Source organism: Eulemur rufifrons, chromosome 7 (assembly GCF_041146395.1).
Source record: "Eulemur rufifrons isolate Redbay chromosome 7, OSU_ERuf_1, whole genome shotgun sequence".
Classification (NCBI taxonomy): Eukaryota; Metazoa; Chordata; class Mammalia; order Primates; family Lemuridae; genus Eulemur; species Eulemur rufifrons.
The window spans coordinates 101947147-101972155 of record NC_090989.1 but is presented as its reverse complement, the minus strand read 5'-3'; the positions used below and the strand labels follow the sequence as shown (position 1 = coordinate 101972155).

Here is a 25009-nt window from a genome sequence, read left to right as displayed (position 1 = left end):
AGAGTGGGCTCTGAAGCTCCTTCAGAGTTTGAATCTGGAGCTGTGACTAACCAGTCATGGACTTTGGGCAAGTTTTCTGTAACTCTTCATGGCTCAGTTTATAAAATGGGTTAATCATGTTACCTACCTCATAGAGTGGTTGTGAGGTTTCAATGAGTTAAAAACACGAAGCATTCAGAACAACACCTGGTACATAAATGCTACATAAAAGTTAGCTATTATTATTACTTGAGTGTCAAAAATTCTAAATGAGAATACAGAAATGTTTGAATTGCCATAAAAACTAAAACAAGCCATCTTAGAAGCTATATAGACCCTTAATTTTTCCCAGTGAATTTATTTTGTGAATTAATAACAGTTTGGAAATTCTAGAAATGTCCCAAACCCCCAAACCAACTCAGTTTAAACAAATGTGGGCCAGTGTCTTGATAACTTGAAAAAAACAGTTTACCCAGAAGCGAAATATGCTCAATATTTTACTGAGAAATCCAATTTCCTTTTTAAAAAAAATTACATCAAAACATCATAGAATTTAAAATTTTCCCAGTGATCTGAACCCAGTTTTAGCTCATTATCTATAGATATCTAGATCTTTTTCTCTTTGCAATCATTCCTTAGTCTTTTTCAGTTTTTTCCTGTTTATGGAGAAAAAATATTATAACATTTTCAATTCTGCAAAAAGTTGCTGTCACTGACTTAAGCAAGCCAGTAATGGTCAAGCTATCTAGGAATCTATAAGTTCCAAGATAATTGCATAATTAATAAATTTCATTCTTTAAAATTATGCTACCCAGACAAGGATGTGCTATTCTAGCCTTAAAAATATACACACATGCTTGCAAGGAAAGTAGACATCAAATTTTAGTTTATCATTTTTGAAAACTAACACTTAATAATGTTTTTAACAGACCATTGAGAAGGCAAGCTGCCTGAAATCTTTCTTTTCTGAAACAAAGCTGAGAATAAATAAAGAAAAACCTTGTTAATATCTTTCTTAGGTAGATAATCCTCCAACTTTGAGCTGATTTATAGAATAACATTCTAAAAAGCCACATTCTTCAATTCTTTCTTTTGTCCTCAAAGGATGAATGTCTCAATTTTTCTGTATATCAGCTTAGGGTAATTGAATACATTTTTCTACCCATTGATAAAGAAAAACTCTATTAGAATTTAAACATATTCACATATTTTAAATGATCATTTAGTCACATGTAAAGGGAATAAGTTTCCATCCTTTATTATTTTTGGTTCAGTTTGCATGATTTCAGGAACTAAATCACAGTTTCTGTGGGCACATGGGAGAGTAATAAATCATGCTTAGTAAAACAATGCTGTCTGGGCAAAACAATTCTTAAAAATAAATGCCAGTAATAAAAGTTAAGAAACAGTGGATAAAAACAGATGTATCCTTTGTTTTGTATGAACTTCAAATTTTGTAACATGGCAAAAATTAAAGATAAATTGGACTCAGTCCAACACTATGCATTTGGCACAAAGTAAACTTATTCTTGTGGAAAAAATGAGGATAATTTTTGTATTTATAAAGCTATTATGGCTTGGGTTTACTTAAGTGTAGAACTTGGTATATCTTCCTCAAAAAGGTGTTTGAATGAAATTGATTTAGGATTTAAAATAGAAATCAGAGGATATGAGAGGCAGCTTAATAGCCTGTGCTATTTGAGACAATAATGTAACCAAATAAATTGTGTCTTTAGTTTGATTGATTTTTTTAAAAACCAGAAAACTTGAAATGGTCTGCTATCAAATAAATGTTTTAATTTAAAATATTTTTCCCCAAATAGCATTCAATGTGGCCATGTTTATGTTTTAAAACCCAAATCCTTCTCCATTTGTGCTGAGGGTTTATTTTCTAGCATCTTTTCATTGCATTGATCCCCAAATACTTACAAATCTTAAAGCTTGTAGAATTCTATCTAATTTGAGCTTCAAACATAGTGTTATTTTGTGGATTGATAAAAGATTTAGAGTTCTATAGTTTGGACTTACTCTTTAAAAACTAGGGGCTTGGGAACTTAGCCTCTTAAAGGTAAATCTTTTGTGTGGGCTCAAGGGACCCAGAATGAATTGTGCTGAGCCAGAATTTCTTCTTCCACTATGCCATGGTCCCCCATGTAAATGACCTCTCATTGATTATCCTGAACAATGGTTCCACTATTTCTTTTGCCTCAATTAAACAAACTTTTTGAAAGACCACTGGGGACTTTAGCATTGAAAAATTTCTAGAGAACTCAAAGAAGCAGCCCATCTTTAATTACACAATATCTGTTTAGCAAATGTGGTGTAATCACTGAGTGAAAGAAAAAAGTAACCACAGGCCTTCTAGCCCAATCTTAGAAACTATTTTGAAGAAAGATGTTTGTTATGGGTCCAAAAGAAAAGAGAGAAAAAGAAAGAAAGAAAGAAAGATAGATTGTATTTGAAACTTTTGCCAGGGAAAAAAATGTGCTTTTTGCTCATTAGAAAAAGGAACGGTATGGTGTATGGTAAGATTTGACGCAGATGAACTACACATCAGCTACAATTGAACTTTCCATAATTTACTCATTACATGACCTAATTTACTCATTACATAATTAGATGTAAGGTGCCTATCTTTCTTTGTACCTACTTGTTTTAAAAATAAATGGCCAGAATGATTTATTCATGGTACTTGAGAGGTACCTCCTCAATTACAAGTTAGACAGAAGAATTTGGGTATTATTTCGTTACTTATAGGGAACAATGAAATGGAAAAATATATTTTGCAAAAGTGTAAATCTTGCCTGGGATTGGTGATTTCCTTAGCTAGGAAAGTGTGATATAATTTCTCTGATACTTATCCACCAATCCTTCCAACACTCCCTTTTTTAGTTCCTGGATTTTGCCTTGAGTTAATTTTTTTTGGGGGGGGGGGTGTGTCTCCTGGCAACGGTGTTCTTATTGTGAACTGCCCTAATTGCTTTCTGGAAGTAAGCAGGGAATGAAGGTATGAATGAATGAATGAAGGTGAATCAGATGGAGTTGTGAAGGTACCCCTGGCTAGGGTGCCCTTGAAAGAAAAAGTTTGAAATATGCTTGCCTGGAGAAAAGAATCGCTCTCTAAATTGCTTTCCTCTCATTTGTGATCTCACCTTAATGTAAACAGTGGAAAAAGAAAAAGAATAAAACAGTTTAGGATTTTCAGATAGGGTTGTGTCGAGATCTCGAATGAACCCATGCTTTAATGTTGCCATTTCTCAATAGAAGAACAGATGAGTCACCTCATTGTAACTATAATCCCCGTTGTATCTACTGCATGGGATACTAGAATCCATGCATCTTGCCTTTGAGGTCATTCTCACTTCTTGTGGTGGTGGAAGGCAGAATATATTTTTCAAAAAACATTACTAACTTTTACTGTTTTCCCACATCAGCACCCTACCCCCTGCACTTTAATTTGTACTTACTATTCCTGAAGAAGTTGATAGCCAAACAGTGCATTAGGAATGTGTAGCTATTACAGAGAAGGCAGGCTCTGGGAAGTGGTTTGGATGGTGAAAGGAAGATGTAAATGGATAGGGACCCTCATCACAGGAGAATGCTGCCTACAGCTGAAGGAAGTTTGCCCTCTAAAGCAGAAAGCAGTAGAAGGAAGAGGAGTGGGAGTTTAGTCTAATCCAGGGATTTCTAAAATCAATCATACTTAGTAAGTAAAGATTTCAATAATGTGGGATAGTTAGGGCTACTTTATTTTCCACTTTTCTGAATGAATGGCTACATATTTGAACGTCTATGGGCTATATAAAGCACTGAAGGTTAAGAAACATTACCCAGACCACTTCCATTTACTCATCCACAGTTCTGGGAACATTTGTTTCCCATTCATCTCAAATTTATTAATCCTAAATAATAACAACTATTTATTTATGTACTTTAGATTTATTTATTACTTAACAAGAAATAAGCTGATGTCAAGATACCCTTCTCAGTGTAATTTCTTACATGTTACCTGCATGTATTCATGTAGGTAATAGCAATCATTCTGGTTAATCCTATGAACTATAATGTGTGAACATTTCAGTACAATGGTCCATTGCTGACAAGCCAACTCTCAGATACATCTTTCCTTAAAGGGCTTTAGTGCTGTCCATTTAAACCAGCACCAAGACCCCAACTTCTACTGACTACAAAATAAATTCAGGCTTAAATTTTTGGATAAATAATGAAGGTTGAAATGTAAATATAAGTCCAAAAAAGTATAGTCAAGTTTCACAACAAAATTCATTTACTTTCAAGTGCTCTTTTCATATGTATTTGAGAGTGCTATTGTAATGCAACTTTACATCATAGTGACAACATCCCTGTGTCAAATGCTGTGGGGAGTTTTGGGAACGCTTCCAGAGCCTGCTTGAACTATAACAAACCAAGCACCACTAAAAAAATAAAAGCTTAAGCAATAGGAAAATCTTGTACATATTCCCTATGATATTCTGTATGAAACCATTAATTAGGAACACCTTCCCTCTTTCTATAGGAGAGGAGATGAAGTGAGGAACTCTAAGAATATTATACAGAAAGTGTTAATGCATCACAATTTTTGCCCAGTGAAGGAACATTTCTAAGTGAATAATAAACAAAGCCCCTCTCAACAGCAGAAGGATTGAATCTTATTTAACTTTGCACTCTGTACAGTGCCTTGCACCTAGCGAGTGTGTGATAAATATTCATAAGCTGTATTATAAATAATGCTTGATGTTTTCTGGGCTCCTGTTTATACTTACATCGCCAAAGATGGTAATTTTTTAAAGGTTATTCATCATTTATGTTGAAAAATATGGGTATCGCAAAGAAACCTATGGGAGTGTGGCCGTGTGTGTCTGTAAACATATATGTATCACGCATACATGTCCGTATGTGGGCATGTCCAGACCCTCAGGGGTGTTCTACAGCAGATAAATCCTCTGGGGCCTAGACCTTCAGGAGCAGTGCTTCTTACACATTCATGCACACACATCACCTGGGGATCTCATTAAATTATAGATTCTGATTCAAGTTCCTCAGAGACCCCCAATGCTCCTGGTCTGAGGACCACAGTTTGGGCAACACACAAGATACAGACCAACAGATCCTCAAAATCAGTGGCCACAGCTATTGCCTAGAACTTAACATCTGTAGTTTTCCCGGCCCTCCTCAAACACAGCCTGCCAAGTCATCAGATGCCATCTACTAGAAAAAGACACTGACGTTCAGTCAAGTCCCAATTGCTACAATAATGGTTAGTTGGCAAGTATCTGTGGACCACTTGCTATGAGCCCATTACTTGAATGGGTAGTGCCATAGGGTATGAGGAGGTGTAAGGTATGATTCCTTCCTTCAGAGTGCTTACAGTGGGTTGGTAATGTGTGCATTCCTTCACTAAATGAATGGAAAGCAAATGCAACCAGAAGACAATCAGATGCTAAACTCTGTGTTGCAGATATACCCTCTCAAATGTTCAGAGCAGGGCAGATCCCAGTGGTCTGGGGAGGTCATAGAAATGCCTTTGTCTTTGATTGGGCTCCCCAGAAACAGAATCTGAGATGATTTAAGTGCAAATTGTTTATCTGGAAACTTCAGGAAACCAGTAGGGCAGTAGAAGAGGGAGAAAGAGAAGGGAAACAGCTCAGAAAGTAGCCTGGGAAATTTAGGGGAGAGTTTATCTTATTCAAAGAGCACAGGAGTTGGGGTATTTATACACCAACTCCCATCACTGGTTGAGGGCTGTCTGGGGGAGCAGTAATTCCTCACGTATGTGTCCTGCCACGTATATTAGTGGAATGGCTTGTGAAACTGGGGAAATCACAAGGCAAAGAAATGCAATGCTAGTAGTTGCAAGTAGCTGCCTCTTATTAAAGTGATTTAGATCTGAAGGCCATGGGCAGGGCAAGGACTGCTGCTACAGTCTTAAGAGAATCACAGGACTTGAGCTGGAATTAGCAAGTACTTCATCTTCTTCAACCCACCTGCTGCCAATGCCCAGTTGTCCTTTCTGTTGAATCTGCTCATGTCTAGAAAGGGCACTCACTAAGTACAATTTTCTGCCTTGCTTGGGCCAGGCACATGCCTACTTTCCTCACAGCCACCTGTGTAAGAATGTCAGACGGTCCCCGTCTGCAAAGAGGAAGATCAGGTCAGTGGGATCAGGTCTGCCCATTTGTAGGATCTGATCCTGAGGGGAGACTGGTCAGGCAGATACCCCGGTACATGCTGCTGAAGCGTTGTGGGACTGCCAATTGTGGGTTCAGTCAGTCAGGCCAAATTACAGTTGATAATTACAAGACATTGTTGAAAATTGTTGCAACATGTAACTTTTGTAACCATTATTTGCTACTGTACATTTGCAACTATTTGTGGGGACTGTTTGCCCTTTTACCAGTACTTTAGTTTCCTGGGAACTCTGAAGTACATAGGATCACATTTACTTGTCGGCACTATGAAGGGAAACAAGCTACTCTTCCAAGATCACCTGGGTCCTGGTAATGAATCAGCTGAGAGAGAGAAGGTAGAAAGCAGGAACTGTGTGTGAATCAATGAGGAGTTTTCACAATCTGGCCCCAGTCCACTGTCCAGCCCCATATCTCTCCCTCCCCTCCATTATTCATCTTATGCTCCAGGCATTTGAAACTCTTCGTGGTTTCTAGAAGACTGAAGGCCTTTTCCCAGCTGATGGCCACTGAATGTGATGTGACCTCTCCGCGGATACCTTCCTCCTCGTCCCGTGACATAACCCTCTCATTGTACAACCAAACTTATAACACTCTCCCAAATCTCCCACACACAGGGCTAGTTCTTTCCTTCTTGGTCCAGTTCAAAAGTCAGGAATAGCAAGCACCAAATTAAATTCTGATTGTACATCTCCTCTGCCCCCGTTCACTGTGAACTCCTCTAGTGCAGGGAACATGTCTTTTTCCTCCCTGTGTCCCCATCACCAGCACTGGGTCTTGTACTCAGGAAAAACCAGCAACTCAACCTTGTGTCATTTGGTGGTGGGAGGATATGCAATATCAGCATTCTTATTTGAAAACAGAGTTGTATATTCTCAAAATTTGTTTTTGTTTTCTTTACACTTTGTAAAAGTTTATTATTAGTATTATATATTTACAGCTAGCATGTAAACTTTTTACAATATAAAAAAATAATGCTATTTTCATTTTGGAAAAAAGTCTTCCCCAATTGATGACAATTTTGTAGTAATAAGTAGCATCCACCTGGAACCAACAAATGATTGAGAAAATGAATCCCCAAAGCCATTGAGCCTATCAAAGTTTTAATTAAATTCATCATCCCTGAGGGTGCAACGCGCACTATCTGGGGAACAGACACGCCTGGAGCTCTGACTTGGGGGGAAAGGCGGTACATGGGCAACGTATGTAACCTGCAATTCTGTATCCCCCATAACAATAAGATGAAATAAAAAAAAAATTCATCATCCCTGGAGAAATTGTGGTTTTAAGTCACAGGTCGTTCCTCTTGTAGAATGGCCCCCATGATCTTTAGTCTAGATTTGCAAGTTAAATGTGCAAATCATCCATCCAGCTCCCATTTCGCAGGATGTTATTCAACAGTCAGGATGAGGACAGTAATATGGTTCTCTCAGTTGCCTTTGTCATTCTTTTCCTTTTCCTCATGAAAGTGTTTTTGTAGGCTTGCCGGATGTCACAGAAATGTGACCTGGGCAAGATGTGTGTCACTTCTTTACTTAAAAAGTCTCCATGACTCTGAGCCCAGAGAGGATGTAATAAATACATCCTGGTGCTTGGCCAGCAAGTTCCAGCCAGTTTGAAAAACAAGGCAGAGGGCACAGGATTTAACACCCACAATGGCAGTGGCTGCACTCAGGGGCACAGCATTTGATTCTTCACAGGTGCAGGCTGTTGGTCTTCAGCTAAGGAAAACAAGTGGCCATAGCATCCTTCCATGTGCTATGAGATCATTTGTAAGTGCATTTTTAAGCACCACATCTCTGTTTCCACCATAAGTCTGCTGCTTTGTAGGTCTTCACAGAGTGGGGACAAAACATGGTGATGGAGAGCATGCTACACACTAGTATGTGCTTTCTAATGAGCCAGATCCTAAAGTAAGGTGAATTTGACATTAAACTAAAATTTGTTTCAGTTCATTTATTTGAGACTTAGGTGGATAGATGCATGAATTCAAGTCTGCCTCTTAAAAATATCAAAGCCATTCCTAACATAGTATATTTTCCATGTTGACCCATGTTAGGAAAGAGGGCTATAATAATACCCGCACAAGTGGGCTGAGACCACTGCATGGCTGAGAGAGTCTAATGAGGGAAGAAAATAATAAAAAAAATGAAATCCTCTAAAATTGAAACAAACATTTATTTCAATCCTGCGTGGACAAGAAACGTCAACCTGGCTTGGGTTTAATGTAAACCACTTCAGATTTCATTAATGAGACTTTAAAAAAAAAAAATTGCCGAAAACCTATTTGAGCTGTTTTTATAGGTGGGGAGGTAAAGACCCCCTGCCCTTTGTGAAAAGCAATGTACTTCCAGGGCCCCAAGGAAAAAAGGCCTATTTTAAATTATAAAACTTCATGAAATGGATCTTTATTATTTTTGTTATTTTTATTCCCCCCAGGAATGATGTTCTGTAATATAAAGCAGATATATATTCCACCCTGAGAAAAAAAAATCAACATAAACCCATTATTTCCTAAAAAAGAGAAAAGCTATAGTCAGTTCTTCTTTCCACTTTTAATGATACATGCAGTTTTCTATGGTGCCTCATTCCAGTTCTGTCTGTCCTAATTTTGATTTGTCCCACATACACCCATCCATTCAGCCACTTTCCTTGCAGAAGCAGGGACAAGGTAAGCCATTTATCTAGTTGCCATCTTTCCTAATTTCAGTCTGTTAGGGTCAAGTTTCAGCTTGTATACAAATAAAAGCAACAAGAAAGCCTTAAGCAACAATGAGTAAAGTATTAAAGTGTTGACATTTATTGAATGTTTACCATTTGTTAAACACTGTTCTACGTGGTTTAACTCATTAAATCCTCACAACAAACCTATGAGGTGAATAATATCACTATTCCCATTTTATAGATGAAGAAACTGAGTCAAATATGGAACTTGCTCAAGTTCACATAGCTGGTCAGTGGCTGAGTCTGACGCCAAGGCCATGCTCTTAGTCAGCATATTATACTGGATGGCTGCCCCTACCATAAGCCAGCTCATTCAAGTGATGGAATCTTGCCCAGACATATCCAAGGTAGTGATCACTGCTCAGTCTACAGTGGTAAATGTTCCTTCGTGGACCTGTACTTCAACCAATTTGCTGCCTGCTGATGCCTCATATTTAAAAACCTCTTTTTATGATCCATTTGGTTTCACTTTTCACTTATGTCACCTACTAGGAGCCAGGATCTACTAGAATCATGGATGGCCAGGCCTCATCATATGCTTTCTGGATAATGAGCCCATGCTCCCCTGTCAACCTCATTCTCATCTTTCACCTACTAGACATCAGAGATAAGTTGTATAGGTGCAGAAGTATACAGCTCTTGCCACATTAATATTTCCTTCTCCTCTCTAAGTTATAATTATGCCACCTAGAATAGGTAGCAGAGACACGTTTGAAAGAAAGTTCAAGTGAGAATCCAACCTTCAATTACCAGTACTTTTGAGTACTCATTCATTCTTTTTGCACAGGTAAACTCAGCTGGATATGATGTGATTTCTTTCCTTTGGAAGCTCAGAGACTCATGGAGGAGAAATAGACATGAACTCGCAAATTACAACATGGCACAGTTGGTATGACATTTGAGTTATCACCAAAGTGATCATATATGGGAGTATAGACAGCGGTGGGGGTGGGAGGTGGTGACCAACTTTGGCTAAGGGGGCTGGGAAGAACTCACAGATTAGGTAAGATTTGAGCTCAGTCAGGAGAGATAAGTAGAAGAGGGTAAAAACTATCCAAACAGAATAGGCTATGAAGATCATAACATACATCAGAGCAAAGTGTGTTGAGGGAAAGATGTAAAATCCTTAGTAGACAGAATGTAGGGGGCAGGAGCAGACTGGGCAGGTAAGAGCTGAAGCTAGAGAGGGAAGCTGTAGCCAAGCCAAGGAGTTCAGATAGTAACCTGCAAGCAGAAGTTCAGGCTTCAGAAGACTTTGTGCAAGGAAGTAGGATCCCACTTGCATTTTTCCCTCTCTCATTGGCTCTTTCCAGCTACGTAGGTTTTTATTGTATTGCTGCTGCTATTTTATTGTTATTGTTAGTTGAAATTTCATCAAACACTTACATGCCAGGCACTGTGTGAAGTGTTTTATATGAATTATCCGGATGTATGTTTGGGGAAACCACAGGAGCTACTAGGGAATCATTTCTGCTGTGTTGTCTGAGAGGTCTCCACTGCAATCTTCTTATTTGAGAAAGACAAAAGAAACCATGCATTTTTGCTACATTTAGGACATACCTGATAAAATACTATTTCTTATTTATGAATTTGCCTCACCTGAGCATACCACAGAAGTGGGGTAAATCCTGACATTACGAAGAACTGGATATGACCTTAACTGGACAGAAAGGTGCACCTCAAGGGCAACAATTCATCAACTGCTCCAGAAGCAATTTTTTCTGCCCTTTGGTCCTTCCAGTTGCATTCGTATTCAATAAATGTGCTTTGGATGCCACCACGTATCTGGAAATGCTCTGTGAGCCATCATGGCCTCCCATAGTGACACAAACACTACATGGCTATTAAACATGACTTCATTTAAGTTTGGGCAAAAAAGATCCCTGAGTTAATTTGGGAGATAGAGAAAATAAGAATTGGTAGGATTTATTTTTCATTTTACACATACAACTCTGGGTGTAATACAGATGGAAAAATTGTGACACTGCTATCAAGCTGTTAAAAACAGTTTGCCCACCCAGATGGGCCCTGATTTGAAAGACAGGCACACTCGCTTGGTTCCCAATAAACAGCCCTGCAGTTCTTACACCTGGCTTCATGCAAGCACAGAAGGTGAGGCATAAGCCAATTATGTGATTCTGGGCTGACTAACCCCGTGGCTATCTCTGATTGTATACCCACAGGAAACTCCCCTTTTCTTCTTAAAGATAAAAAACCATGGGGTTTGCTGCAAGCCAGGAAACAAGGGAGGGGTCTAACAGTCGGGTCCAATCAGTCACAGATTGTACATTTCAAAAATCGGAGCATCTCAAAGTTAGATTGACTTTTCTGTATTTCAAAAATCATTTAAATCCCAGTAACGAAATTACCTGGTTCTTTGAACCCCTGAAAACAACTGAAGGTTTTATTTTTGTGTTAAAGAGAAAAATGTCAACTTAAGTCAATTTTTAGATGAGATCAGAATAGGATGAGAGAGAGGATCCGTGGGCCAAATATCACCAGGGTCCTGTGGCTGTCTTATCATAAACACTGCAAAAAGCCCATGTCTCATAGAGTCCCATCGCCTTTCCATAGAGCAAGCTCTCCACACAGAAAGTGGTGGGGCTTTTTCAGGGCAAAATTTTTGCTGCTCTCTCTTTATTGCAGTTTCCTTTCCCAGGACCCCACCCTGGACTTCCTCTCTCATGCCCACCTTTTAATGTTTCTTTGTGAAAGAGGTTGGGTAGAAATATACATATATACATGTTTTGCCTATTGGTTTTGGTCTTTAGGAATATTGTTCCATCAGATTTTATTTAGAAAGTTGAACGAAGTCACTCAAATTGAGCAGTTACTAGCTGCTTAGATTACTACAATGATTCTTGGAACATCTGGACTTTAGCACTTCTTAAAACTAAAAGGACTTTCTAATAGTAATATTTTAGGCATTAGAAATGAATAGGAAGGGGCATTATATCTGAGCAAAATAGACTGCCTGACACTTATAGGTAATTTCATTAGACCAATTTTAAGTGAAATGAAATAATGGAATCAAAGAATATCAGAGCCAGAAGGGAGCTAATCCAGTGTAAAGCCATTATTTTTGAGAAGAGAGAACAGATCCAGAGAATGAAATGCCTTGGCCAGCTGCAACAGAGACCGTTTGTCCTCCATCATTTTTCCTACCCTTCTTTCTTGATTAGCTGAGCATGTGGCAACCTGAATCCAGGCTACATGTCCCAGCCTCCCTTGTGGTTAGACATGGTCATGCTAAGCTTTGTTTTATTTAGCCAATGGGAGGTAAATAAAGGTTGTTTTTGACTGTCTGGAAGAGTTTTTCTCTGCTTTTCCCTTCTTGATGGTTGAAATTCTGACAAGATAGGTGGAGCTGGTGCCATCTTGGATCATGAAATGGAAGCCTTGTGCTGTCTGGTGTGCTCAGGGATGGAAGAGCAACAAGGTAGATGGAGCCTGCGTCTCTGAAATACGGCGCTTTAGACTGACTGTCTTCTACAGTTCTTTATCTGTGAGAGAAATAGATGTCCATCTTTGTTTAAGTCACTCTTGTTTTGGATTTGTCTGTTACTCTCAGCCAAACCAACTCTAAACTGCTCTACCAGTAGTCTAGAAAATTGTCAGTTGATTAGCAATGCCTTGATAGAAGAGGACAGTATGGGTGATGGGCAAGGCCTGATTCTAAATCTAAGAGAGAAAACACTTTAAATATTTTCTGTCAGAAGTTTCCAAATGCTGATCCACAAATAGCTGCATCAGAATTACTCTGGTTCCCATAAATCCAGATTCCTGGTTACCTCTCCTGGAGATTTTGATTTAGCAGGTATTCTATGGGGCCCAAGACATTATTTAAAAGCTTCCCATGTAATCCTGATATCCAGATATATTTGGTAACTATTTGATCTACAATTGTTCTCTGCTGGGGGTGAAGAGTGGGTGAATCAGACCATCAGAACAATTTGTTTGTTTTGGGGAAAAAAGCAAATAAATTTGAATTCTGAAATAATTTATTTCTCAGGCTATTTGGATCCACCTCTCTTTTTCCCTGCACCCACTGAGAGTCTCATGGATGTCAAATGTGGCCTAACAGACCACTCTTTCAAACTAGCCTTAGCCAAACCTACAGTGACACAATTGCATGTGGTTAGATTGCATGTGGCTAGTGTTTTGGACTTTTTTTTTTTTTACATATTATGTTTTCCATGGGAAGTTTAGTCAACTCCAATGTGCATTACTATATGTTAATAAATCATAAATGTATTTGTGACAAAAAGAACTATCATTAAAGTACAGAAAGAGTACACTTTTTAAAGATTCCCAGGCCTCACACCTCAGAGGTTGAATTTTTTGGTCCTTGCAAAGATCTGCGAAGTCAGCAGATTCAGTTAAATGGCTGCCAGCTGAAGTTGGCCTAATAACACTTGGGCATACCAGCAGGTCCTCTTGGCAGCAAAGGTGACAGGTAGGGGAAAGTGCTACCAGAGACAGACCTTAGCAGGTGTGAGACATTCCTAACAGCAGTGAACAGAAAGAGATTATACTAAGCAGCATGTCTGCACCAAAGAAATAAATTCCCTTTCTAGATCCACCCTCATGTTGACATGTGCAGGCTTGGGAGTTCCCTTCTCCTGCCTTCTTCTGGGAAGCCAGAAGAGAAAGATTCTCTGCCAAGAAGAAACCCAGGACTCAACGGAACTCTCCACAACTCTCAGCAAAAATAAAATAAAACAGCACCAAAGATCCATTTTAAGACAAAATTTGAAAGTGAATACCAAGGGTACCAAAAATCTCATTCCAACTTGGTCACTAACTCACTCAGTCTGAGTCTGGGTAAGTCACATAAGCTTTCTGATTTTTAATTTTATCCAGTGCAGAATCAAGGGGTTGAACTTGATGAATTGTGAAATCACTTTTAAAAGATGGACAATTTTATATGATTTATCTAATAGCTAATTATGCTATATGTAAGTTGATTAAGAGAAAATCTTCTCTTGATCAATTATATATTTGCTTTCATTTTTAAAAGATAAAAATCCAAAATCCTAATATAAAATCATTGGAGAGACACACGTCTTCAGAACCTGAATTTCTAAAAACTTTCTTAGTTGCCTAATCCCTATGAACTCAGAAGGCATCCTGCTGTCTCTACTGAAAGATTTCATTATGCAAATATTTAGGCTAGTACTTTTAAACATCCATGAAGGTTTATTTCAATGTCCTAAATAACATCATCCAGTGGGCTCAAAACATATGGAGCCCAGGCACTTATTGACAGGATAGCCCTGGGCTCTCATTAACCAGTAGTCTCTGAAACCTAATTCTGTGCTTACTGATGGTCTCCTGAGTTAAGAGAAACTGCAACCAGAAATGAGATAAAGCTGTTTTACTGGCTGCTGTTGTTACAAAGTGGTCTTGAATCTATCATAGTGCTCTCTTCCTTTTAACTCTCCTCCTTCCTCAAGTAACATTCCAGCAATAAAATCCTCACTTTCTAATCCTTCCATATAACCCTGCCACCTTGACCCAGAGGATATTGTCTATGCAACAGGATTGGAAGGAAAATGGGAACTTTCAGAATTCCCAAAGCTTGTAGATTAAGTATGATTGGAATTTAGGGAAATGGAAAGAAAAAAGCCAAACTTACTTCATCCACATGCCCAACAGCTCCATAGATCCTTGCCATTTGTCCAATGAGGTAGGGGAATCTCTCACCAATCTCTTTCAGCATTGGAAGAAAACTGTTTAAAGCTACTGGTTCATAACCTGCTATCTCTATGAGGATGTTTAGGATGATGTCATTATGGGTTGAATCCTTCAAATGCCCAATGAGGAAAGGAATACACTTCTGAACTACCTATAAAGAGAGAAGAGAGGAGAAAGGAAGAAAGAAGAAATAAAGAGAAAAGTTAATTAAGTCAGAATTGATTTTGAAAGCAAACATTTTGTGACCAAAATGTTTTTCTTCAATTTTCCAATTTTCTGAATGCAACACATTCTGGGATAAGTACCCTTGTTGGAACTCAAGCAAATCTCCCAAATGTGGAATCTAAAATTTACAATAAAATCTTCAGGGATTTTAATTTCTTTCTTTTTTTTTTTTTTTTTTAAATCTATGCCCTGCTGTGGAAGAGTGAAGTTTATAAAATACTTTAATGCTTCTACTCATAAATCAAGTTTTGATGCATATATCTTTATCAGGAATGCTACATTTCCTCCAACCACCATGAAAGCTATAATTTAAAGGAAAATATAAGTATGCATGAGATTCTTGTTGATTTTACTCAAAGCCTCAAGTTGGAGAAATACTGTTTAGAAATGTTTAATAATAAAAATAAGAAAGCAGGAAAGATTTCCCACATTTTCTTCAATTTTCCATTTTGGTCACAAAATGTTAATAAGACAAAATTATTAAAGCAAAATGATTTATACTGTATTTCCCTATTTAATATTTTTTTCTTGATTATGCTTTTATGAATACAAAGATGAAATAATTCATATTAAAAAATGGAACTCATGTGGAATGAGATTACTATGTTTTTTTTTTTATTATTTTTTTATTTTTTTGAGACAGAGTCTCCCTCTGCCACCCAGGCTAGAGTGCTGCAGCACCAGCCTAGCTCACAGCAACTTCAAACTCCTGGGCTCAAGTGATCCTCCTGCCTCAGCCTCTGGAGTCTCTGGGACTACAGGTACTTGCCACCATAGCCGGCTAATTTTTCTATTTTTAGTAGAGACAGAGTCTCACTCTTGCTCAGGGTGGTCTTGAACTCCTGACCTCAAGCGATCTTCCTACCTCAGCCTCCCAGAGTGCTAGGATTACAAGTGTGAGCCACCAATGCCTGGCCATGGGGTCACTATGTTAATAAACAAATATGTCACATACTGACAAACAATTTAATGAATTGTTTGTCTGCTAAAATAAAAGAACTATAAAGGGAAAACTGTGGAAAGTGAACAATAAAAGTAAAAAAGATTTGCTCATCTATATTTCTGCTATGCTTATTTCTTTTGTTTGTTATGGATTTGCTTTTTTTATTTGTTACATTTTTGGTAAGGAATACTTTAAATGTAGCTTCCAGTATTAAAACCAAATCTGATGCCCAGCTCAATCTGCCCAAGGCTGAACTCATAATCTACCCCCTGCCAAAAACCTGCTTCTCCCACCACTCCCTCTGGCCCCAAGTGTCTCCTTTCTCCATAAACAATACCATTATCCACCTGGCCACTCAAGCCAGAAATCTGGGAGTCACTCTCTACTACTGTTTGTCCCTTACCAGCAGCCGTACATGAACAATCACCAAGTCCTGTTGATTCCACAACCCAAGTGTACCACAGTTCTGTCCATTCCCCTCCATTTCTATTCATCTATCCTTTCCCTCATTCACAAATATCGATGAAGTCCTTCCTATTTGCAAGGTGCTACTGTAGATGCTAAGTCTGACAGGATTCTGCCATCATGGAATAATCCACTCTCTAGTAAAGGAGACATTCAGTAAAACAAATAGTTACATCAGAAATGCACAATTATAAATTTTAATATAGGGATCTGTCAGAGATGGTCTCAGGGCCCTAATTTAGGCTGGTGGAGGTGGGGGAGTGGTCAGAGAAGGCCTCTCTTAGGGGGACATGAAGCTGATATTACTGACCCAGGCATCCTGCATATAGATTATTCCACAGGCTCCTAACCTGTCTACCCGCCTTCAGTTTTGCCTGCCCAATCTCTTCGCCCCCTATGGTCAAAATGGTGTCCCTTCTCTTCTGAAAACCCTTCAGTCACTTGCCCTTGCTGTCAAGACAGAAACTCGTCTTACCTTCCCTGACCTGACTCCTGTCCCTCTTCCCATACTCAACCCCCTCTCCCATTCCACCCTTCCCCATCCAGACCCCACCATATGTCACACTTCAACAATGCTGAATTCTTAAAACATTTTCTTGCCCTGCAAAGTTTTCTCTTGCACCGCTAAGTTTTCTCTTGTACCTGGGATATTACTCACGTGATTCACTCTGCCTGGAATTCTTGTTTCCCCTATTTTGCTGGAGTAACTCCTAATTATTCTTGAGGCCTCAGATGAATTGTTGTGTCCTTTAAAAGCCATTCTCAACTCCTCTCCTCTTTCCTCTCAGTCTAGTGCCTCTGCTGAAGCTCCTGCTGTGCCCCAAGTGGCTCTGAGCAGCTCCTTCTCATGCTTCCTTCTTACTGCTGATCTAGATGTTTGTCTTTCGGGCAGGATTGAGAGCTCTACAAGGTCAGCATCATGTCTATTTTGTAGACCTTTGTATACCCAATGCCTAGTAGAGAGCCTGGCCAGAGGTGAGTTAATGAGTATTTGAGGAACAAATCAAAGAAAGGAAATTTTTAAATGACTTTACAGGGTGTCATTTGAATAAAATATTTCCCCCATCCCAAAGTAGTTGAAAAGTTGTACGTAGTGTCTAAACATATATACTGTCATGTGTCATATACAACATGACTAACAGGGATATAAAAGAAGAAAGTTTCGAGCTAACTAAAATTACCCTACATATAGATTCAGACTTTATATTCATGTCTAGTACTTTTGGAGGAAAGCACAGGGTCAGTTTCTGGTGAATGGCATATATGAATGGCCAGTTCTATAAATGCTGCCTGTGCATTCAGGAGCGATTTTATGTCCTCAGAAGAAGGAGAGGTCCCTGGCACATACAGCAGAAGTGTCAGCCAGCTGCTCTGGGTGAGGGCAACACACTTAACTTGAGTTTTTTAGAATGGAAAATGCTTACACATTTCCTTCCCCATTCTAAAAAATTCCATTTCCCAGCGCTTATTCTTCAGGTCCTATTCCTGGAACACCAAGGTCTCTGTGACATGTGCTTCTAGTCATGCCAATTTTATTTTTTAATTTAAATCCAGCCATACATCCCAAGCCACACAGCATGTGTTTTATCTGTCACCCCATAAAGAACAAAACGAAAGGAAAGGAAAGGAAAGGAAAGGAAGAAGAAAGGAAATGAAGGAAGGAAGAGAGGAAGAGTGAGTGAGTGAGTGAGGGAAGGAGGGAGAAAGGGAGGAAGGAAGGGAGGAAGGGAGGGAGGGAGAGAGAGAGGGAGGGAGCGAGCAGCAAGCAATCAAGAAAGCAGGAAGGCTTACTCACTCAAGGCAAATACATACACCTGAACACAGTTTAATTTCTACAAAGAGCAAAGAGAAGCCCTGAATAATGTAAAGTAAGGAATAGCAATTTTACAAATTAAACAAAAGTTGATTACTCTGAATTCCTAATAGCCCAAAGTTTGTCATGATGGTGATAGAAAAGATAAATATTTCTTGAAGTTTATCACACATATGAAAGAAAAGTAGTGTTTTGGGCCTTAGGTAGATTACTTGGATTAGGAGGAGTTTTATTTTCCAAACACAGGGCATTTCTTTAGGCTGGTGTCTTCAGTGCTTCCTCACTGGGATCTAGCTTCATGTCCCAGGGAAAGCCTTGTGTTTGCTGACAGCAGAGTAGCCACTAAGATAACCTAGTTGGTTGGCAGAGAGAAGCTGAAACCCCATCCCATGGACTGCTAGAAGAGCAGCTGAACTGGCCTCCTCGCCTCAAGTCTCTCTCCCTTCTGTTCAGCTTCCTCATTGCCACCAGTCATCATTCCCACGGCCTGATCTGTTCACATCAAGTTTCTTTTAGAGACTTTCAAAGATTTCTCATGGCCCATGGCATTCCCAATGCCATGGCATTCCAGGGTCTTCAGTGATGGGCCTACATGCCCATCACTCCTCCTCCATGACCCAGCTACATGGCACTGATCATCCACAGTGGCTTGAACATGGACACAAATCTCATACTTTCAAATCTGATCTCAGGTATCTCTGCTTCTGGGAAGCCTTCTCTCCAGCCCATCCTAACACATGCAGGACCTGGAGCTAGAGTAAAAGCAGAGGCTCCCATACCACACATCCAAATATTCAGCAGCTATGTAAAATGGCTATCCTCCTACCTGACAAATGTACCTTATAACAATCTGTGATACTTGACTTGAATTTAGAAATTTTGGCCTTGGTAGAGGGGTAGAGGGAATAGGGAGAGATGCTCTCCACCCCTCATTCCTTGCCCCACCCTTTCTCTTCTTTTCCTACCTCTGGCTTTGCCCTGAATGTGAATGCCCAGCCCACGTATGCATGCTCCTCTAGGCCACCCTCAGGAATATGGGGTCAGCTGTTGGCCAGCTTGTTCTCAGGAGAACAGACCCAGGGACCAGCCCTTCACAAGCCTGGAAGCAAACTGAGGTACCTAGGAAAGGAATTCCGAAGTCCCAGGTACCTGATCTTAGCAGGCGAGGGGGCGAGTGGGAACCAGGGGCACCAGTAGAGGAAGCCAGGACAGAATCCTCAAAAGCAAGTAGCCCAGGGCAGGGCCCCAGGCTTGACTTCTCTGGTTTTTCCTGAGCAGAATTAGTCACTTTTTCTTCTGTGCTCCTACAGCAGGCTGTTCACAGGTTTAGCATTTTGTCATTGAAGTTTTATGGATACATCTCCCCTGGCCAACTAAAAACAGTGCCACAACTTAATGGTAGCAAATGACATTTAAATTCTTATGTATGGAATAAAAGGTAGAGTACACATACACACTCAGACTTTCTCTTTTACTAGTCTTGAGGCCCAATTTTCTCTCTTAGTTAGTTTAGTTAGCATTAAGAATCTATTAATCTTTAGAAATCTACAAAATGCTGCTCTCCTTTACTACTTATTCCCATCATACTGAGAAATATTATATGTTCCAAAAACCATGGTTCTGCTCCAAAGACTGCTCCAAAACAGTCTATATACTCCAGCACTCCATCTTCTTAATGTTCTGTAAATGATGTCTTATTTTAAGTAAATACCAAAAGTGACCTCTGAGTATTGTCAGCCTGGTGATGCTATGTTAGGTCCTGTAGGATTAGGTATGTGAATAGGAATGCTCTACACTGATGAGAAAAAAATCCTAGAAAATGACTCTCTCCTTTAGGGACCCGATCACAAAAGCAGTCCCTCTGGGTCTGAGCATCCATCAGTGGAGGGCTGCCCTTGCCACTTTCTGTCACTCATTGCTGTGTGCTTGGGGCTAGAAGTCCACATCCTGGGGATAATAACAGATGTGCTCATATGTGTTCCTAAATTCTGTTCCTTTTGTTGGCCGGATTACAGCATCATTATGGCAGCCAAGAATACAGAATTGATTCTCATAAAGGCCACTTGGAAAATTGACCACCCAGTCTTTTCCTATAAATGGATCCTGAGGATTCTCTGGAGGTACCAACCCCAAATCACTAACCAGGAACTGCCTCCCTCCATCTACGAAGGATAGTTTCCTGAAAAGTGGGATGCCCAGAGGGCAACGATGCAGGAAGGGGATCCACTTGCTCACCTAGCCACATCCTGGAGTTCACAGGTGTGCGATGTTAAAGCTACACAATCTTTGCAACCTCATGGACTAGTCGGCTTTATGTAGAGGAATAGTTCTTTCAAGGGTTAACTATTGAGCGTCCATCTCTGAAGAGCCTTGGTATGGCTGGTTACAGAGGGTGGGTATTGAGAAGGGCTTTCAAGAAAATATGAGACATTCCTGCATGTTGCCCTCACTGGAGAACTCACTCAGTTTACCTCTGAGTTACAGAGCATCCGCGAAGCTTTTGTGCAGAATAAAATTTCCACTTCAATTCAAATTTCACAGGGTCAAAAATCTCCTTATTTAGCTCCTTATGTCATCCTAAATGAAATTAACTAGACTTAAATGAATGGAAAGCTGCAGTCTGCATTTCTGGTTTTTGCCACTTGTTTCATTATTCTCTCTCAATAAACCCTTTCTCCATAGTTCCTCCTGCCCTCCTTGCCCACTGCCTACTTAAGGAAGGGGCAAGGGAGGAGATGAATCAGGCAGTTTCATATCTCACTGCTTGTGGCAGTGGTTCCCCTGTTTCAGCTTCTTCCTGCTTGTTAGGATCCCACACGGTGGGGTCTGTTCACATCACTATAGGTGCTTCCGAAACCCTGGCCTCTTCGTTCTGAGATCCACACTCAGCACCCATAGTACCTGCCAGAATATGCGTTCACCCTCTCCTCCTCATTCTGTTCATTCTCCTCCTTCTCTTGTCTAGCTCACCCTCTGATTGTCCTGTCTCCCTCTCCTTCTGCTATATCCTCTGGAACTCCCATTTGCTCCACAAACCACAGCCCTATAGCCTCCATTCTTTACTGAGCTGGGGTCAAAGATTTTACTGGCTGGAATTAGACTGGGTTTGTGTTGTAGCTTGTTCTTACCTGTCTGGCTTTTGGAATGTGACCTACCTAGCCCAGGATATCTCTACGGGACAGTTTTAGGGAGGGTAGTCTGGCAGTAATGGCCAGGGGGAGACATGGACATTGCCCATATGAAGATTAGAGGGGAGATGAAGACGAGGCAGGTGTGACAAACCACCTTACTGAGTCACTTGGTACCAGCACTGTTCTCAACCTCTCTGTACTCAGGCTTCTCCATTTATAAAACAAAAAGCTGTTGTGAGGATTAAATGATATAATGTCTATATACAATGCCCACACAGTGCCTGGAACATGGTATGAGCTCAGCCACCATTAGTGCCTTTTGCCCCCCTCACTCCCACCCACTGGAGCCAGCACTGGGAGAACTACCCCCCTGTACCCTTCTTAAGTGGAAGCTGCTCAGTGACTTCTCTAGGCCAAGAGAGGAGGCAGCTGGGAGTCAGAGGGCCTGGTTTCAAAATCCTGGAGCTGTCCTACCATTTACTACCTGTGTGACAGTGGTCAACCTCGGAGGGCATCCATTTTGGCTGATGTAAAATGAAGAAGAAATAACACATCATAGAGTTATTGGCAGGATTAAAGAGCTATTAGAGGTAAAAAAAAAAAAAAGTCCTTTGTGAATGACTAAGATCTTTGCAAATAGTACTAATACTAACTCATCTGTGTAAAGAAATACTCATGAAGGAACTTGTGTGCCAGGTACTGTGCTGGGCAGTGGGGACACGGTGGTGGACAAAACAGTTCTCATCTCTTAAGCATTTGTATCCCCTCAAAGTGGTCCAGAAGGAGAGCCTCGCACAGACAAATTGATCACAATATGAAATTTGCCATGGCAGGGACTAGGGGAAAGAAGGCAGCAGAGAGGATTTCTGGCAAGAGAGTGACATCTAGGCTGTTGTCTAAAGGACTGGAATAGTCAGCCAAGAGAGGGTGGCAGTGGTGAGGGATGGACATTCCAGGTGGAGAATATAGCATGTGTGCCTGGGAGAGAGTGCCCATCAGCGAGTTCCGGGGACTCTAGTTGTTCAAGGTGTTGGGGCTAGAGGGGCCCTATGAGGCCAGGTAGTGATCAGAGGCCTGATTTTAAATGGCCTCATAAGCCCTGTCCTGAGTCTCTGGGCAGCCACAGAAGGGCTGTATCCAGGAGTCTGACAAGACCTCTTTGAATCTTTTTATTGAACTCCTGCTATGTGCTCAGCACTATGCTATGGAGTACATATGAATATGTAGGCATGAGGCTTGTGCACATCAAGAAATTTACAGTGCACTGAATAAGACACACATGCAAAAATAATGACAATATATTGTTTTAAGGGAAAAAACAAAGATGCATACTGGGAACATAGAGGTCCCCAGGCCTCTGCCCAAGCTCTGGCCTTGGTGCTCAACATGTGATCCCCGGAGGAACAGCAGCAGCACCACTTGAACACTTGTTCAAAAGACAGAATTGAGGTCCCCACCCCAGGTCTACTGAACCAAAATCTCTGGGGGTGAGGTTCGGGCATTGGCCTGTCTTCCTGGTCTCATCCCCTGAAGCCTCCTGTGAAGCGTGTTTTCCAATGTCCAGGACTCCCAACCTTGTGTCACCTGCACAAAACTACGCCGCATTCTTCTGGGTCTGGCCCTGATGCTACTCCCTTGGTGGGACTTCATGACACCTACTTCCCCCTGAGGCAAAATTTGCATACATAATGTACTTTTTACCTCCATTTGTTTTCTCTTTGCTGCTACATGCAAAAGCCGTAGTAGATGGTACTGTTCTGCTTGTCCCAGCTGAGACATCAAGGCCAGGAGTTCTGTCAGGTGTCTGTTAATTGGCTGAGGCTGCTTTTCATACACAGCAGGTAGCACCCTCAACAACATGACATTACCTGTTGAAGGAACAATAAAAGGAATGATGACTTTATCAGCCCATGAGCAATAGAAATAACATTATTGTCAATGCAATAACCTTAGCACTTACACATTAAATAGCAGAGACTGATGGCCAAGTTTTCTGCTAAAAATATCACTAAAGCATAATATAAACTGATTTCATAAAAAATATTTTATGATATGATCAGCATCATTATTTAATGAAACACTTTCCTGAGTAACACACCATGGGGATAGAGGAACTTTGACAGTAACCAGACCACACCCTTAAAATGAAACAGTTCCGATAAAGAATTCGTAATGAGAGACAACATTTGGATGATTAAATGAAAATTAAGCAGTGCCATAAGCATGAACCTAAATGAGGCTGAACCAAAAAAAAAAAAAAAGTGCAGAGGAATATTCACATTCCTGAGACATACGGAGGCATGATTTAGACAACCGACTTATAGAAACTATGCCTTATTTTTATCGATAGTTTAAAAAGCCAACAATGCAAATTTAAATCCCCAATTTCTGCACTATTTCTAGGGAAGTTTATGCTCAGCTTGTTTGTCATATGTGATTTGCCTCAAAGACATGTATAGACAACTGGATTTTACAATGGCAAAACCTCAAGAAAAAATATTACATTAGCTATAGGAACTTATCTGCAAACAACATATGGGCAACATCTGCTTATCACTTTATGGTATGGATTTTTTTTTTCTCAAAATCCTCTCAAGTACTTAAATGTCTCAGGGGAATTGGTTTTTAGGGATTTCTTGAACAAGAATTTCCTTGACTCTCTTTACTTTTACTTTAAATCTGGCTTTGTATATAGAAGACATACACAGAAAGAATTGAATAAGGAGTTACACATATGTGGGCTTTCATTAGTAGTGGCAACATGCCCATATATAAAAGACATTTAGAAATGACTCTAAAAGAATGAAGGCCAGGATTTTCAGAATATCAATATCTAAATTTAGTGAAAGGGTGATTTTGAATCAAATTGAACATATTTGGGTGACAATAAATAATGAGAATTGCTTTTTCCACATGTGGTTCATACAATTAGTGTCAAACAAATTTTAGTCACATGCCCACACAGTAAAAGACGGTGAAAATATTTCAGGTTTTCTTTCAAAAAATGTTGTGTCCATCAGTATTTATTTTCAACAATTTAATTTTAAACAATTTATATTGTTTGTTTTCTGTTTATTTTTACTAAGAGCTTCTCTTTAAAGGATCAGGAATTTTTAATGTAATACCCAATTTGTACAGAACATGCTGTAGAACTTAGTCATGTGGACATATTGATCAATTGCTGAAAAAAGTTATGTTAAATGGGACAGTAGTTGGAATCTAAGACAGGAAACTGATGTAAGGCTTTTTGGTACAACACTCACTAAAGTCCCTGGGAGCCTTGAAAGGGAAAATACCAGATTAGTCATTTTCAGCTGACTACAATTTCAATCAAGTAATACAAAAATAAATGAGGAAGAACTTTTTTTGAATTATAAACTGATGAACGCACCAGGGTGTAGAAATCTTATAAATTCCACTCATAACTAATATAGTCTTTTTAATTATGAAATATTTCAAGCCATCTGACAAATGTAGGCAATAATGTAAGGGACACTGGTGTGCTCACTAACTAGCTTTGTAAAAACTTAACCTTGTGCCATAATTACTTCCCTTCCCATTCGTTTCCTTTTCCCCTCATAGGCAACCATCACCCTAAAGGTAGTATTTATTGTCCTCATGAGTGTTTTTACACTTTAATTACATGTGTATCAATAAACATCTTATAGTGTTCTTTTGCCTGCTTTAGAATTTTATATAAATAGCATCATACTGTACATATCCTTTGTAATATATTTTTTTCTCATTCAATGTTATGTTGAAGTTTTATCTCTACAAAGCTCTCCTTCATTTATTCTCATAGTATATGGTATTCCATTGTATAAATATG

General features: G+C 39.7%; 1 protein-coding gene across 3 annotated transcripts in view; it reads right to left on the bottom strand.

The window, feature by feature from the left end:
* VEPH1 (ventricular zone expressed PH domain containing 1) overlaps positions 1-25009 on the bottom strand; it is a 207599-nt gene that overhangs the window by 120061 nt on the left and 62529 nt on the right. For all 3 annotated transcript variants that reach the window (XM_069473045.1, XM_069473046.1, XM_069473044.1), the window contains exons 5-6: positions 22882-23048; positions 14545-14754 (exon numbers count right to left, since the gene is read on the bottom strand). In XM_069473045.1, the coding sequence (XP_069329146.1) occupies positions 14545-14754; positions 22882-23048 (377 nt within the window). The remainder of the gene's footprint in view (positions 1-14544; positions 14755-22881; positions 23049-25009) is intronic.